This window comes from Lissotriton helveticus, chromosome 3_2, assembly GCF_964261635.1.
Source record: "Lissotriton helveticus chromosome 3_2, aLisHel1.1, whole genome shotgun sequence".
NCBI classification, from domain to species: Eukaryota; Metazoa; Chordata; class Amphibia; order Caudata; family Salamandridae; genus Lissotriton; species Lissotriton helveticus.
The window spans coordinates 121150592-121169489 of record NC_136062.1 but is presented as its reverse complement, the minus strand read 5'-3'; the positions used below and the strand labels follow the sequence as shown (position 1 = coordinate 121169489).

The 18898-nt window shown below is 44.2% G+C and overlaps 1 protein-coding gene across 4 annotated transcripts in view; it reads left to right on the top strand.

Annotated features, from left to right (window-relative positions):
* Window positions 1–18898, top strand: part of ZNF280D (zinc finger protein 280D) — a 722832-nt gene that overhangs the window by 546290 nt on the left and 157644 nt on the right. For all 4 annotated transcript variants that reach the window (XM_078684884.1, XM_078684882.1, XM_078684883.1 and 1 more), the window contains exons 17-18: window positions 13347–13368; window positions 17576–17621. In XM_078684884.1, the coding sequence (XP_078541010.1) occupies window positions 13347–13368; window positions 17576–17621 (68 nt within the window). The remainder of the gene's footprint in view (window positions 1–13346; window positions 13369–17575; window positions 17622–18898) is intronic.

The window sequence follows — 18898 nt, the reverse complement described above, 5'->3', positions numbered from 1 at the left end:
ATATATTAATTGGATTGGCCACGCTACATTAACCACCTGGGGCCTCATTTAAAAGAACGGGTGAGACCCCGCTTTTTTGTTTATTTTCTCTCTCTCCATTTTTACCACCCGCATCCCCTCTATTAAAGCGATACGAGGTTTTCCTCCTCTCGCTTCAAGTAGGCAGACAAGTATTTGCTATCACAGGGTGGAAGCCATGCTACAGCCGTCCAATAGCAAACACAAATGTCCCGCGAATGCACACCCTGGGACATTGTATGCCCTGTGCCTGACAAGTCGCCCTCCCTAAGACCATGATACATTTGTTAGTATAAATAATACTAACACTACTTACACACGTGTAGTACAGCGACCAGAATGTAGTGAAGAAGCAGAGGAAGCGGAAAATATCAATCCTACCAGAAGTCGGATGACCGTTCAATGAGCCGCCGATCATGGCATGAGTAGAAACAGCTGCACAAACAAAACGGGTCTTCAGCACAACGCAAGGAATTTTGAAATATTGGTGAGTGCTGCCTTCTTTTTACTTCCTCCGGCTTGTCACCAAATTTATGTGGTGAAGAGGCAGACCCAGTGGATCCAATAAGTAGATTTATTACAGGAAAACGAGACACCTGAAACAGCCACCAACAGGAGCAGACCGCAAGGCAACCGTCTTCTCCAGTATCGTGTACAAACTCTGCAAGGTTCCCCTCATGACAGCCCTACATTCTAACATTACATACTTAGATTCTCGTAGAATTACATACTAACATTCTACTATGACTTACATTGGAATACTACACAGAGCACATGACTTTACAGCAATGAGCTCATGGATTCATCCACGAGTCTTGAGACCGGTAGGGGTAAGTATTTCGCTTCCCACTCTCTCTATTGTATAAACGTAAACGAACACTTTTTCCACAGGTATGCTACAGCACCCAGAGCACATCACTTTACAGCAATGAGCTCACAATTTAGGCTTATGGTTTAATCCCCGAGTCTTCACACCAGTCGGGGTGAGTAGTTTGCTTCCCACTCCCTATATACTATAAACGCATACTGACACTACTTACACACTTATACTACAGCGGCTAGTATCCTACAGCACCCAGAGCCCATCTCTTTACATCAATCAGCTCGGTTTGATCCCCGAGTTGGCGTGAGTACTTCGCTTCCCACTTCCAGTATAGTATAAACGCACGGTAGCGGTCAGTAGTTTGCTTCCCACTCCCTGTATGGTATAAACACCTACTAACACTACTTACATGTATACTACAGCGCCCAGAGCCCATCCTTTTCCAGCAATCACCTCTATTTCATCCCCAAGTCTTCACATCGGTAGGTGTACCTAGGTCGCTTCCCACTTCTAGTATACTATAAACACACAGTAGCAGTCAGTATTTCGCTTCCCACTCCCTGTATGGTATAAATGCCTACTAACACTACTTGCACACGTATGCTACAAATACCAGACCACATCACTTTACAGCATTGACCTCACGGTTTAGACTCTCGGTTTCATACCCAAGTATAACCGCCAGTAGGTAATAAAAACAAATTAGAATAGTCCCTTCATTCTTTTAGCTTTCAAAACTTCTCTCTATTACTGTCTTTCTAATTTTCCATATAAACAATTTTATTAATATTCAAGTACACAAAGAAGTCAGAAGTGCAACGTATTCTATCAACACACTCTAAAACATTCTACAGCACGTGCAGGTTAAAAGTTCATGCTTGTTTTAAGTTCGGGCACTGCCTTCCAAATGCAAGTAGCAGGTGTGGTTGAGTTGAGCAAATTTTATCCTATAGTAAGTACTCCAATCACGAAGATGTTTTTCCGCAAAACAAATGTGCACCCTCTCCCAATCAGGTACCATTTGTATGCAAAAAGAAACTAGTTCCCCATCTTTAAACATATCTCTTATTCTACGAAGGACCTGCATGAGCTACAGACCTCTTTCCATACCTTCAAAATGCTAGTGTGAATCGTAGGACATAGCTATGTTTTCTGGTGCAAGAGGTATACAGAACAGAGACGTATTGACTTAGACCTAGGTTTACAAAATGTGGATATTAAATGGTTTGGACAGAGAGGATTGAAGTGGCAACAATTGTTGCCTTTGGTTAAAACCTGTTTGCATCTCCAACACCCTGACCTCATGATTGTGCTCTGTGGTGGAAACGACCTAGGCACATTGACTGGGGTAGGTTTGGAAATGTTTATGAAGGACTCCTTTGGACAATTGAAGTTACTTTTGCCTCAAACTGTCTTGGTATATTCCAATATATGCCAAAGACAGAAGTGGAAATGGTCCAAACAATTTTATCCTCAGATTAAAAAATCTCGGAAAAAAGTCAACAAAGCTGTCTGTGCACACCTCATAGACCACAAAATGGGGTCCATATACAACAATAATATACGTTTTGATTTTGCGGATATATACAGAAGTGATGGAGTACACTTCACAGATCAGGGAAACAGTTTTCCTGAATAACTTGAAGGTGTGCATTCGCACTTATATGTAGCTCCAACTAATGAACACAAGGGCCCTTTTTAGAGCCACCCTATAACTGACAACTTAAGCCTGCTATTTTAGGGCCAGATAACGGCAACTCCCGGACCCTCGCCAAAATGTATTCTCCACACAGCTGTGGCGCAGCGGCCAGACCATCTCACTTTGCAGCACAGAGCTCTCGCTTTGATCCCCGGCTCTACTCACCCATAAGGGTCAGTAGTTGTCACTTTACAAATACCGTATTGATTTACGTTCGCACTCCCTATACAACACCACCTAAGCACCATATACAAGTTGAACACGTGTGGCACAGCGCCCAGAGCGCATGACTTCACAGCATACCACACACAATTTAGTCTCACGGTTTCATCCCCGACTCCAGCAGCAGCACAATTTAAAAGCATGACACTCGAGGCAATACCTCACTTAATTTCCGTACCCCGCACTTTCAGACCGGTAGGGGTCAGTAGTTCAGCAACTTTACCCCGAGTCCATCAGCATCTCCGCTTACGCCCCCAGCCCCATCACACCCGTAGGAGTGAGTAGTTAGCACTTCACAAATACCAGATTGATTTGATACGTGCAAATTTACCTTTGACAGGGGTGGGGAATTCCTATCTCCCGACGCCCAAGACATCTAGATTTCTTAGGAGGGCAAGAGGTTTTAATTTTTATTTTGTCCAAAGGACAAGTAGACAGTCTTATGGTAATCCGATACACTGCTGTTCAACTCTGTTGGTCACAGCCATGTTAATCAGTAGCTCTGAGCAGTTTATTGGCAGTGTAAGGGTCCATGCAAACGCTGGGGGCCTGCACTTTAATTTCCCCAGAGCAGAAGAACAACATGATAAAGAAGAGCTCAAAGTTGCAGCCAGCTCCATTGGCTCGTGTGGCTCCCAGCCTCGCGTTCCTTTTCTTTTAGAGCATGAGACAAACATCGTGCTTCTGCAGCTCCAGAACACTCACAGCACTGGCATGGAAGAGGCTGCCGTATCTGCCTCTTGGCCCCTTGCTCTGACTTGAACTGTATGACCCCTGCCTTTTAATCTCTGCTCCACTCTTGGGCCTCATACGGCCCCAAGCTCCCTGCTCATCTTCAACTCACTTTGCTTTTTCAACTTACTTTGCTTTCTCTTCTCATGCAGCTCGTGCCCCTCCTCCTTTGCACTTTACCTTTCCTGTACACCTTATGTTTCACCGGCTGCCTAAACCTGCTAACCCCACCCCACCACCCTCCACAGCCTTCCCTGACAGCCCTGACCCGCTCCCCTTGGCCTCTCATATCTTACGTCATCCAGGGCTAACATTAAAGCTAATTAGTTTCTCCATGAGGCTATCATGCAGGCCTAATGCCACCCACATTTCTGTCCTTGCACTAGGCCTCTCATCTCACTTTGTGCATGCACCAGGGGCATTTTGAACACACTGCCATAGCAATCACAGCTCCTGTGGAGTCCTTGATGGGCCTCTTCAGTTTGCAGGTCCGCAGACAAAGGCCCATAATGGATTTGAAATTGAGTGATAGGGTGGATGAATAGATGCATGGATGAATAAGTGAGAGGGTTGATGTATAGATACATGCATGAATAAGTGAAATAGTGGATGATAGATGCATGGATGAATGAGTGAAAGGCTGGATGGATAGGTTCATGGATGAATGGGTGGAGTGAAAGGGTGGATGATAGATGCATGGATGAATGAGTGAAATGATGGGTGTAAGGATGGATAAGTGCAAGGGTGAATGAAGGGATGGATGAGGGGATGGGTGGGGTGAAAGAGGATGGATGAGTGAAAAGATGAATGGCTGAATAAAAGGGTGGATTAATGGGTGAGAGTAGATGAATGGATGGCTGGGTCGGTGGGTGGATGGATGGGTGGGTGGGTGGGTGGATGGATGGGTGGGTGGATGGATGAATCAGTGGGTGGATGAATCGGGTGGGTGGGTGGCTGGCTGGGTGGAAGGGTTGATGGGTGGATAGTTGAGTGTAAAGGTGGATGGTTATATGAGCGAAACGGAAGATGGATGGGTGAAAGGGTGGATGGATGAGCGAAAGCATAAATGGAGGAAGTGAAAGGGTGGAAGGATATAGGAGTGAAAAGGAGGATGGATGATCGAAAGGATGGATGGTTCGAGGGATGATTGAAAGGGTGGATGAATATGAGCGAAAAGGAGGATGTGTGGGCTGAAAGGATTGATGGATGTGCAAAAGGATGGATGAGTGAAAGGAAGGCGGGATGGATGAGTTTAATCAATAGGTTTGGAGTTGGAAGGATAGGTTGAACAGGGGTTTTGTGAATGCGCCACGTTAGCAATTACTGTAGAGGTGGAGCACTAGATGGGTCTCTTCTGTCTACAGCTCGACAGACAAAGGCTCATAATTAATGTGAAAGGGTGGGCGTGAGTAAAAGAGTGGGTGGGTGGGTGGGTGGGTGGATGGATGGATGGATGGATGTGTGGGTGAAAGGATGAGTGAGTAAAAGTGTGGCTTGCTAAATGAATGGAGGAGTGACATGGATGGTTGAGTGACGGAATGGTGGATGGACAAAGGATGTTATAATGAAGGAAAGAGTAAATGGATGGATGGGTTACAGGGTGTATGGATTAGGGTGCGAAATGATAAATGGATGGATGAGTCGAAGGATGGATGGGTAGAATGGTGGGTGGATGGATGGATTAGTGAAAGGATGGCTGTATGGATGAGCGGAAAGATGGACGGATGGCTGAAATGGTTAGGTTTGGAGATGGATGGGTAGGTTTGGAGATGGATGAGCGGATGGACTGACGAATAAACAGATGGATGAACATATTGGTAAAAGGCTGATGGATGAAAGAATGAATGGATGACAATGTAAAGGTGACATGCTAGATATCAGTGGGTGAAATGATGAATGGATAGATGCTTAGATGGAAGAGACAGCAATTCTGGAGAGAATTCAATGACTTTTTTCGCTTACTTGGTGGCATAAGAGCTTTGGATCAAAGTGGGGGGTATTTTAACTTTCTGAGCACTCACTTGGCCTGCACTATGCTCCTTTCTCTACCTGGGGACTATCCGGTAGGCGTGGTGCTGTTTGCCAGCGCGTTCTTACTGGACAGCCAGTATTTGGTTGCCATAGAAATTCCTGGCATTGAACAAAACTACTTTGTAGAAGAGCAGAATGCTTTCACACACAATGAAGCCAGCTGATAGATAGGAAGAGAAAGCATTTTAATAAAAACAAAAAGGTCTTGGTTAACTCAGATTGAATTAGGGGCTTAAATGTTAAAGAAAGTCACAAAAGTGCCCCCATGATATATGTCCTTATATTAATGTTGATTTACGTTTTTCATGAATTCACATGAATTTCCTTAAGTAGGCCAGAAAACCGTAATCCTATAAAATTTTTGTAAAGTGCATTTTAGCATGAGCAAAGATGAATGTGTCCCAGTGGAAATCTGTTGAGTGTTTACAAGTTCACCTTTCCTCCAACCACATTTTTCCCTGCCCTGGAAGAAGCTTTACTTCTGCCGTTGTCAGGGGAAATTTACAACCTTTCTCAGTATGGGAAAAGATTACAGAAGAGCTGGTGAAAAACTGCAAACGTCAAATCCTTCTATAGTATTAGCCTGACATTAACCAGAGAGGCTATTATCAGAGCTCTTCTATAATGAGATTGCTGCCATTATTTTACGGTGCACTGTGTGGCACCAAAGGGACAAGTGGATTTTATTACAGGACAAGTAGATTTATGAAGCTACTTGTCCCATGGACAAGTACATATTTCATTAAATTCCACACCCCTGCTTTGAACTCCCTTTACAACGCCCCTTAAGCACCATACACAAGCTACAATGTTCAAAACAAAAGTTCATCCAAGTAACTAAAACTACATGCTGACACTACTTGCACAGATGTGGCACAGAGGCCAGAGCACATGACTTCTCAGCATATGACCCACAGATTGGGCTCACGCTTTAATCCCCGCGTCCGGCACCAGCTCAGCTTAGCTCACAGAGACAGTTCCTCACATATTCTCCGTACCCCAGGACTTTCAGACCAGTACGGGTCAGTAGTTCACCCTAATAGTTATAAACACGTGCTGACACTACTTCCACAACTGTAATGCAGCGACCACGGCACATGACTTCACAGGATAAGACGCACACTTTGGGGTCACACTTTAATACTGTACTACATGCCTGACCCCTTTGCCTACTTGTATGAGTTGTCTCATTGCTCACATGATTGGCTTTGCAGTCACCATGTGTACTGTTTGATTTACTGACTTATCTATCTGACTATGATCCCTCATATACCCCTTCATGTAACCTATGTGTACTGTTTGATTTATTGATTTATCTATCTGAATATGCCCCCTCATATACCCCTCTATGTAACGTATTTGTACTGTTTTGACCTACTGATTTATTTGTATGATTACTCCCCCTCATGTACCCCTCTATGTAAAGCGCTCTGATATCTGCAAAGATCTTGTCCGCGCTATATAAAACTTTTAAAATAAATAAATAAATTAAAAAAAAAAATCCCCGAGTCCCGCACCAGCTCACCTTACCAGCATCAGACTCTAGGCAATACCTCACTTAATTTCCATAGGCCAGCACTTTCACCCCGGTAGGGGTGAATACTTTGATTCGCACCCCCTCTATAGCACACCCTAAACACCCCACAGACGTTACAGTGCTCCTACCCTTCTTTTTACCACTTTTTTCACCCTTTTTTCCCCTTACTCGCTTCAACTGAATCACAAAATGGCGGCCAACACTACCTAGTTGCAACCGCTCGCACCTCTTGCAGCCAATCAGCAGCAAGCTCGTGCTTGTAACGCCTCAGCCAATCAGATGGCAGAATTCCCAAATATCGATATCTGTAAATTTTGTTATTTCTCAAAAACTACTGAACGGATTTACACCAAATAAACAAAAGCGTACTTTCTAGACCAAGACCCTTCTCCGTGCCAAATTTGGGGTAATTCTGTTCAACCTGTAGCCTTGTCTAAAGTTTTTTTATGTAGGTGTATAGGTGTGGAAGTATTGTATACTTTATGATCTGGGCATATATATATATATATATACATATACACACACACCACACACACCACACACACCACACACACACCACACACACCACACACACCACACACACCACACACACCACACACACCACACACACCTTCCAAACCCATACACCTACATATGTGTGTATGTATGTATATATGGTTTCATACAAGAATCCTTTATTTTCCAGAAAAGAAGGAAGAACAGATAATTGCAGGCAGTTTGGCCCATAGGCTGCATAGGAATATCTGTCCTAGTACAGAAAAGAGAACTGGCACCTTGCCTTTAAGGCATACAAGATTCCAAACACTTTGCCTTTAAGACCTCCAGGGAACACTCCCCTCCCAGCATGCCCCACAGGTGACCGGTCAGTTTTTTTTGTTACGGCGTACTGGGTTTTTCAGAACCGGTGCTTAACCGGTAACCCAGCGGTGTCAGGGAATACACACCCAAAGACCTCGAGTCCTTTTCCTGATTCAGACCACAGAAACTCAGAGACTGCGCATTCTGGGGGACGTTTCCACGTCCTCTACCTCTAGGTGCTTGCTGAACGCCTCTACCTCTTGCGTTCGAAACACCGTTCGCACGTTGTAACAAGATAGGGCAACTATACTTGAAATGACCTTCCTCCTTGCAATATGAACACTGGTTGGGACCTATATTGACACGTGGCTGATTATACTCGACTCTTTGTGAGTTCCCTTGATACTGTTGTGGCTGCCGATAGTTATTCTGATAGGTGTTCTGACCACCGTTATTCTGGCCATTACCACCACCACGTGGCGGATAAGCCTGCTGCAGTAAAACCGTAGTCTTTAATTCTTTCGTTTTCTTTTCTACTCTATCTTTCTCGTCTTTGTCTCTATTCTCGTAATATTGCGCAGTTGCTAATATCTGTGCTGAAGAGGAAACAGCCCAAGAACTCTCCGAATCTTTTAACTTTTTACACAATTCTGGAAGCAGATTGTGCACGAACTTATCGACAAATAATCGCTGACCACCTTCTGTGGTCATGTCTTGGCCACTATGATCGACAAACGTTTCTTCGAACCTGGTGAAGAAATCTGAGACCGTCTCGTCTTTCTTCTGTTTACATGCAGATAACTTATCCCAATTCACACGTATTGCAGGCATTATCGTTTTCATGTAATCAACTATTTTACCAGGAAGTTCTGCTATTAATGGCTCAGGTTTAGCACCACCAACTTGTCGGGCATCTACAGCAGCGATATTGGCCCATGAATCGCCTAATTCCTGATCATGATCTGAATGGCGAATCTTACTCCATAAAGGCTGTGGAACAACGTTCCCAAATAACATATCGATATCGGCTAAGTTCATTATACATGACCCAGCAGTCTGCGACAATTCCTTGTAATACCCTGCAGGATTCTTACGCGGATCTGGTAATGTCTGTTTAAGTGCTAAAACTTCAGCTCTCTTCCATGGGACATGTACCCATACACGCTGAAAGTGTGGCGGAATAGGAGGTTCAACAGATGTGTCACCCTCCCTCCATTTCGGGGGAACTTCTCTCATGGGATACTGTTGTGCCTTTTTTGCTAGGTGTATCGCGCTCAGACTGTGAACCAGAAGTGTTCCCTTTACTCCGATAAGACAACAACATCTCAACCGCTTTTTGGACATCGGGACCTACGATCATTCCTTCCCCAAACTTGAACCGTACATGACACAACTCCTGCGGGTTACTTTCTAAATCATTATCTTCCAAATCCTCACTGAGAAAAACACACATTTGTTCAAAAACATATCTCTGTGTCGGTGCTTCCCACTGAAGGAAGACTTTAATGATAGATTCAACGTCATACTTTGCAGTATCTATGATCAATTTATGAGCTAAACGATTCAATACATCTCTCTCTTGGTAGTCAGGCAGTTGACTTCGCAACTGTCTTCGTTCCGTGTTAGGGGTCGTTTTAGGCGACCGAAAAAGGGGTGAAGGAATGTTAGTGACAATGCTGGCCATTTTATGCCAAACGGAAGGTGAAAGTGAGGGAGGAACGGGTGGAAAAACAGTGTGAGATAAGGCTGAAGTAGAGGTAATAGCAGAGGGAGCATTATGAGAGATCGAAGATGCACTAGGCAAAGTCATAGAAGGTGTAAGCGAAGTAGATGTAGCCGGTGTGCCTTGAGGAGGCTGCACCGGAGGAGCGGAGGCCAGCTGAAGAACAGCTGGTGGGTGCTGTAGAAGGGCAGGCATAACAGTCATGGGCGGCGCAACTAAGGGTTGCGGAGGCGCCGTGGCTGTTTGTGCATAGGGGGTGGTGAACTTAATAAATGCGACATTAATGGGTCTTTTTCACGTTCTTTAGCTGTCTCTTGCTGAAGAGACGGCAAAACTGGATAGCATTTATCTGTTGCCATTTTACGTTGCCTGTGCAACTGCTCACTCATCTGTACCTCTTCTTTGTCTTTAAACCGCATAGCAGCTTGTATTACTGAAATATTCCCTTCTCTCTTATTTTTCTTCTCTAATTTGATTTCTTTTTGTTTGGCTTCTTTACGCCATAAGCGGAAAGAGTCAAACATCGCCGGCTGGGCTTTCTTTTTAAAGAGTTTAACTTCAAGGTTGTCTAAGATTTCGGAATCAAAGCTACCATATTGGGGCCATTTTAGAACACCATCTTTCCTGGTGTATTTAATCCATACTTCGTTGTAGGTGATGGGACCTACCCCATGTTTCACATATAGCTCGTAAGTCGGAGTTCCAACTGGAGGAACCGGACATGAGTCCTCCAATCGGGAGTCCCTATTATTATAACCAAGACAAAACAAATTTCCAAGTCTAAGACTAGGCATCTCTGCTCTCTAGTCTAGTTCCAAACGTCGAAGGATTATCGATTACGATATTTTCTCGTGAAAACACGAGTCCTTCGGTTTTGGTGCTTGCAAGTACCAACACAAAACTTTCCCAAAGGATACCCAAAACTAAGAACCAACTAAGGACTAGGAGACGCTCCACTTATACTTAACTGAAATGTCGATGACGTAACTAGAAGACTCGTCTTAGTGTTTCGCTCTACCAAACTTCAAGTGCCCAAATCAGGGCGATAGCCAGGGCAGCAGTCCTTTGTAGCCGTCGGGAAGCGGGGAACCTCGCAGCAAAGACCTTCGGACCACGTCGACATGTAGGGGTCGCTGAAGTGGCGGCCTTCCTCCGGAATTTTCACACGAAGCTCCTCACGAACCTCTGGCTGGACCGGTACCGCTGGAATCGCCCAACGTTGGGCGCCAACTGAGGTACTGGGTTTTTCAGAACCGGTGCTTAACCGGTAACCCAGCGGTGTCAGGGAATACACACCCAAAGACCTCGAGTCCTTTTCCTGATTCAGACCACAGAAACTCAGAGTCTTCTAGGTGAAGTCAAAGATCGGTTTTATTGGCTGCAACCAAGGTAACAAGTGTCCTAGAAGTACAACACATGGAAGTATGTTCTCAGGAGACTGCTTCAAATCACGAAGTCAGGCTTCTCTTCTTATACAAAATAATAAGCTTCAGGCAAACATTCCTAGATTTTCAGGATACTATTCACATGTTTCGAACACGAATAAGTAACAGAGTTATGATGACAAGCTCACATTTCGTTTGTCTGATACATAATAAATTACTCGGCAAGGTCCGGTATTTCAATCAGATATCGGTGTTCCCCAATAAAATGAGCACGTTCTCATCATAAAACAAGTAGGAAAGAAGGAGCGGGGTCAGGTGTGGGCAAGATTCGGCAGGGTGAGGATGTGATGAAAGGGTTTTATGGCCGGGTGCGCCTAGATGCTATCTTGACCGGCCACTGGGAGAGGAACTGATCAAATGGGTTGGCCTGGGGCGATGGTTTCAACCTGCCCAGGTCACGAAAAAGTCAATCGAGGAGTGCTTGTCCTTATGATATTGGATTAAGCCTATGTGAAGGGCAACATACAAAATGGCTGCAGTATACAAAATGGAAGCCAAGGGTTCAGGGTAAAAGCGAGGTGAAAGCAACCTTCGAATGCGACGAAAATGGTTGTACATAATGTACTCGCCATTCTCGGTCTTTTGATACTAAATCTGTCGTGATACAATGAAGTTTTATTCTTGCGTCTGAATGGTTACACGAGTTTGGATTTTCAGTACTACAGTACTGAACTGCTGTAAATCTTGTACTCTGCTCTGGGCACGATCAAGGGCTATCTCTTAGTTATTTCCGCCTTCTTACTGTTTCCAGATCATCCTTCTCTTTTTAAGTCCCCGGTTGCTAACCGTTTTCTCAAAGGCATTACGCATACGTTCCCACCCGTGCCTTTCATAATGCCTCAGTGGGACTTAAATCTTGTTTTGACCTTTCTGATGTGCGCTCCCTTTGAGCCCCTTCATAACTGTCCCTTACGTCTTCTCACTCTCAAGACAGCTTTCCTGGTAGCTATCACCTCTGCCAGTAGGGTGAGTGAGCTCCAGGCTGTCTCTCTTCTAAACATCCGGACAAGGTGGTTTTAAGGACTCTCCCTTCTTTCTTGCCAAAGGTTGCCATGCCCTCCACATCGGGCAGACTATCGCTTTACCCACCTTCTTTCCGCCTCCGCATCTTTCACGGGAGGAGGAGAAGCTCCACCGTCTGGACCCAAAACGGGCGCTCGCATTCTATCTGCAGCGTACACAACAGTTCCGGGTGGATGACCAGCTCTTTGTTGGACACTTGGGCGCCAAAAAAGGTTGGACTGTGCACAAGCGGACCATCTCCCGTTCTGTGCATCAAAGCATGTTAATCCTTGGCTAAGAAGGAGCCTCCTGTGGGGCTGCATGCCCATTCCACCAGGGTAACGGCAGCCACTACTGCCTTGGGTCGCGGCGTTCCCTTGCAGGGCATTTGAAAGGCAGCTACGTGGGCCTCGCTGCACACTTTTACCAAGCACTACTGCCTTGACAGTCAAGTCCGGAGAGACGGCTTCTTTGGCCGAACTGTGCTCCGTGACTTTCTGGTGTAATCTTGTTCGCATACCCACCACCGGGGTTGGTATTGCTGGGGTATCTATTCTAAGGTAAGTAATCTATCACTAACGTGTCTTTTTCAGATGCACAAGTTACTACTTTGTGTAACGATATATCTGTAGGAGACATTAGTTAGTGATAGATTCCCTACTGCCCCACCCATCCTCCCCGTTCTGCTAACTGATTACTAGGGTTAAGGTCATCTCTTTTCGGGCCCTAGTTTTATGCACCAATGGTCAGTATCTTGCATGGGTCTGCGTTCCTGGCGTGGAAAGTCGTGTACAGAACTGACGTCAGCGCGCATGGCTGGCGCCTAAGTAGTCTCTGTGACGTCATCTCGGCGCTTACGACGCCAATAACGAACGCGGAGCCGCAGAACGCCACCTACTGATGCGCAGGGGTACTGCTAAGCAAAACTTTCTGGATCCAGTCTGACGCCTGGGGATATTCTAAGGTAAGGAATCTATCACTAACTAATGTCTCCTACAGATATATCGTTACACAAGTAGTAATTTGTGCTATAAGTAACTGACTATTCCTTTGTTGTGAATTATCCAGTCCTGAAGTTCAGTTAATTTTAAATACAGGTCCAAGTCCATTTTAAATACAGGTCCCAGTCTGAAGGTGATTGCTTAAAGCTTGTGAATCAAGAAAACATAGCAATATTAAGGAACATTCTTGATTAAACTAATGTAATTTCGCCCATTTAGGAACTAAGTCAACCTGCATATTTTCATTTGTTTTGAATTGTATTAAATAAAATTATACGTTTCCAATATTTTCATAAGCTTTGCTCTCTTCCCTAGATGCTGGACAAGGATTACAAAAGTAAGTTCAACTCTACTAATGATATTTTAATAGTTAATAATGGCTATGTAAGTATGTATAACGTTATGTATTTAGATATGTGTTCTATTGTGTATATCCAGTGTCCAGCCTATGGACTCTTGGGATGATGCAGTAACCGGCGAGGGCACTGCATCTGCTTTTACCGACGCTTAAAAGAGCATAAGGAAAGAAAGGAACTGTATTTTGGATTCATGCGTGACCACAGGACTGACCCTTTGTATTGTCCGAAAAGGAGACAGGGCGGTAGCGTAATGACAACAGTTTCCCCTTTCTTCTGTCTCTCTCACCGAGTAGAGCACGCAAAAACCGTATGCTAGAGACACGATTGTTTAAAAAACGGCACCCGCGCTTTACCTGCGCTTTTTTCTGAAGGGGAGTCAGCGCCATTTTGCAGCATAATAAAAGGAAATTGCGATGGGGTCCATATTTTATTCTTGCTGCAGTTGGGGTTAAAAAAGAAAGTTACTCCGCTTGAGTGTCCTGGCCGAGCCGTACCGAGAAGAAGAAACCAAGAATGGCTGACGCACCTTTCATTTCTCTGGCGGGGCTTGTTTTCTATTATTATTGTATTTCCACCTTTATCTTCAAGAATAGCTGCAGCGGCGGAAGAGGAAATGCACACGTGTTTGACAAACACGCTCCTTGCGCTAGCAGGGGGGTTACTAAAACTTCCTAACAACACTTTCACCTTTTTTTTCCCACATTTCTTTTACTGGTTCAATTCCGGTTATATCCTGATGCCCGGGCGCCAATGCTTTCTTGTTAATTAGCATGTTTATTTTACTTCCCCAGTAAGTGAACAGACCTACTATTCCAATAATTAATAGGTTTTTTTCTATGTACGTAAGATAAACGCATATTCATTTACATTTTGTAGTCAATATTTCATTAGAGTGGTATTTAAGGGGCACGAAAACGCCAAATGCCCAACCTTCGCCACCAGGTATCCACACTCATTGTCCAAAGGCAATGCGATATGGATGAATTGGTCAGGCAGATTTGCGTACTCTTTTCCGCCTCTCCCACTCATTCCACTAGGGCTACGCAAGCTACAGCAACACTCACTGACGCTCATCCTGGTTGCTCCAACATGGGCCAGACAACCATGGTACACCACATTACTGGAACTCTCAGTAGTCCCCCACCAAAAACTACACCTCTCTCCACACCTCTTAACCCAGAGCCATGGAGAGATCAGACATCCAGATCCAGCACAACACAACCTAGCGATCTGGCTCCTGCGATCTTAGAGTTTGGTTACCTTAACCTTCCTCCTGATTGCAAGAACATTATTGAAGAAGCTAGACGCCCAACCACTTGAGCTTGCTATGCAGCCAAGTGGAAAAGATTTGTTATATACTGTAACAATACCAACATCAATCCCTTAGATGTGTCAATCCAAAACATCATATGTTACCTGCTACACCTCCAAAGGTCTAACCTAGCATACACATCTATTAGGTTACACCTTGCTGCTATAGCAGCTTACTTGCAAAATAGACAACATTTGTCATTATTTAGAGTACCTGCCTTCAAAGCCTTCACGGAAGGACTCAAAAGGATCATTACACCTAGAGTACCACCCCTCACCTGTGTGCAACTTAAATATTGTCCTCACAAGACTCATTGGTCCTCCGTTCGAACCTATGCACAAATGTGAATTACAATTCCTTGCTTGGAAAGTCACTTTCCTAGTAGCCATTACTTCTCTTAAGAGTCAGTGAGCTTCAAGCACTTACCATTGAAGAACCATTTTTACAAATACAATCATAATAAAGTGGTTCTTAGGACAAACCCAAAATTCCTACCCAAAGTCATTTCTCCTTTTCAAAGTTACCAATATTTTTCGCGCAACCACAAACAGTTGCAGAAAGAGCTCTTCACATCCTAGATGTCAAGAGAGCACTCCTGTATTATATTGACAGAACCAAACCATTTCGTAAATCAAAACAACTTTTGTATCCTTCTCTCCACCACAAAAAGGCAATCCTATATAAAAATCTGGAATTGTAAGGTGGATTGTAAAATGTATTCAAATTTGCTATCAGAAAGAAAAACACACCTTAACTATTCCACCTAATGCCCACTCTACAAGAATAGGGGCTTCAATAGCTTTCTTAGGGAACATTCCCTTAGATGACATCTGCAGAGCAGCTACGTGGTCTACACCACACACTTTCACAAAACATTATTGTGTAGATGTGCAGGCATAGCAACAAGCTAGTGTGGGCCAGGCTGTACTCAAAACATTATTTCAAACAACTGCAACAGATACTGGTGATCGTCGCTAGGGTGGAGTACTGCTATACAATCTATGCATAGTGTGTAATCTACAGCTCCTATGCCTCGAACGGAAAATTCTACTTAACAGTATGCATCTGTTCTTGGCATGTAGAGCTGCAGAGTTACACACACCCACCCGCCTCCCCGGCTACCTATATCTGTTCCAGTATTATCTTATTTAGATACACCATACATAGGTATCTTTTCTGTTTCTCACAAAACTCCATAATTTCCCTTCACTGGCGAAAAAACAATCTGAAGAAGGAGCCGATGCCCATGCTATGGTAAACAGGAGGAGTCACCTATCTTGTGACTTCCAAAGACTTTTCCAGGACAATAACAAAGTGCAAACATCTGAGCCCAACACCAGGTGGCGATCTATGCATAGTATGTAACTCTGCAGCTCTACATGCCAAGAACAGATGCATACTGGTAAGTAGCATTTTCCATCCATCGCACCAAGAGCTGTCGGGTGACGATCAACGCATCTCTGGGACGAAAAGGAGAATAACGGTGTATAAACAAACTATATAAGTTGGACTGTGCATTGCATAAAGATCTGCTATAGAGTAGCCTAGAAACAGCCTCTGGAAGGTCTGTAGGTGCAATCGAACAGGTCCTGGGCTGCTACCACCACACTGTAACTTGCTGCTAGGAGTTCTTGTGTTGGACATCTGTCAGGCTGCTGCATGGAAATCCATTCACGTGTTAATGAGGCACTATTGTCTGGATACCTTGAGTGGTGCGGGGGCAGCACTTCTTGGTCTAAGCCAGTTCACAGACCCACCACCTGGGAAGGGACTGCTTTGATATCTATTACCAAGGTACCTTTTGATAATGCTCTTTCTGGTGAATACTCTTATCTGACTGCAGATTCCTCACCAACCCTCCTTGCTCCATGTTCTATGATATAGGTTTTATTTTCTAAATCTAAAAAGGTTCCTTTTAGAGATCTGCACACTGTCAAATCTGATTAATAAGGGCTCTACACCAGACATCGACACATGGAAGTGCCGGTTATACGTGGCCGGACATAAATTACACAGCAAGATGAAACTGATGCTTCGCCGCACAAAGCCACGTAAAGGAATCTGATCAAAATATCCAGATTGTCTGTCTTCTGGGGTATTCACAAGGTGAGGAACAAGAAAGAGCAATACCGAAGAGAAGTAACTTATTTTTCAGGAGCCACAAGTTTATAGTGTATACAGAGCATGTGTATCTACAGCGCCACATGCTACAAATGGAAAAAGTTACACAGTGGCCATCTGTAGCATGTAGTGCTGTAGATTTAAACAGTCCCTTATCCCCAGAATTGTGACCCATAATTCAGACTATTTTCACATGTTCTGTTGTTTCTCACATTGTACAATTAATATGGTCTGCCCAGCTTCTCAACTATCCATATTACTCATCCGCTGGGGTAAATACAATATTATGGTAGACTCTTTGTGCCAGTGCATTGTGGACTAAGGTAGGTTTCCCACGGTTTAAGTCCCAAGACTTCTTCAGAGAAGAACAACTTGGCAAAGCATGTGAATCTGCGGCAGTACACACTGATGGGTACAGAGTAAGTAACGCTTTCCTTACTGTTGCAGATTAATGTTACTTGCATTCACTGATGTACATGTATCTTGCACATTCAGTGTGCTTGTATTACATCTTGCCCATTAGATATCTATTTTCGGTAACTTTATTTGTAAACCTGTGTAAGACATTCATAATGTTGAAAAGTACAATTTAATCATTTCTCCCCACTAGTTACTCGAAAGAAATATGAGTGCAAATTTGGCTGCGTTTGAGTACTTTATTGTTGGAGACTTATTCTATAATATAACCATTCAGTGCATAGTTATGTTATTTTACTATGGGTCTGAAGTAATCTTTTCTTATTCTGCCATAGGCATAAGACTGAGGCTTCAATTGAAAAGAAACTACTCAATGTTGAGGTAAGAGGTAATGGTACTGCATGTAGCAGATTTGAAAATATGTTGATAGGAGCATGTTGTGGTCCTCTGTTAGACAACATGAGAATCCACGTCAACACCCATCTACCTTGCTAATATTTTACGGATGAATGTTGCTGGTTTATTCCGAAGCTGATAGCTAGTTCAGGGCATAGAGTTTTTGTGAATGCATACACACACTGTGATAAGCATTGGCACACATAGATGTGTTATTTGTGCATGTATATACTTGCATCAAGCATGGTCTGTAGCATTGCCTGAACCAAGCTTGATTGCTACCGGGCCATGTCCAAGGCTAGTGTCAATCAAGTAACTGATTTGGTTCCACCACTTGTGCTTCGAGATTTTGCCGTGCAAGTACCATTTTTGGGTCATGATATTTTGTTTCATAGGAACAGGTGTACTCAATTTGTGCAACTAGGCATTTCTAATGGATACATCTACCTGTGGATTCCTCACCTTTTGAATATCTCAATGCGCCAGCATTCCACTGAAACTTTTCTTTACAGCTCTCTCAGGTCGAGGAGGATGTCATAATGCCACGGTTCCGGACATGACTGCTCGTGACGTGATAGGAGCCATAAGAAGCCCTCGTCTGCGTGATGACGTCAGTTCACTTTTTTCCGCACCTTTGACGCGTAACAAGTTTTTCTAAGCTCTCTGTAGTACTATGAACTCTTGTGACATTTTTGACTCCAAATAGCAAAGTTGTTGCAGGGGAAGAATATTATCTCAGAGGAAGTCTGTATTCAAGCCTTGCAGGGAATGCAAGAGTCAGATGTCGATCACAGACCTTTTCAACGACTATCTTTGGTACTGACGTTCGTACCACAACGTCAACGCCTGTTCCTCTTGCCAGAAGATTAACTCCAAGGCATTGAACGCGAGGGAAGTGAAGCTTTTTATGGCCAAGGCGAGAAAGGAGAAGACAAGACGTTCGATCTCTTTCTTGGTCGAAGTCACCATCTCCCCACTTTTCGCTGTCGTCCTAGAGAAAGCATAAGAAGAAGCAGCATTATGGTTCCCGCCGCCGTTCTTCGAAAACTCGCCGAAGTCTGTGTCCCAGCAGTTCTTCAAGAGATGACTCGCCGTAGTCCTGTGTCCCAGAATTTCATAGACTCATGAAGACAGAGATCAGACTTCATCCCCGGAGGATGCTCAAGTGTCATCCTCGAGTTCTAGGGCCTTGACTCTACTTGGACGCCCTGATTCGGAGACTGTCCCAGATGCAGTTTTGCCACCGCCTATGCATACTAGAC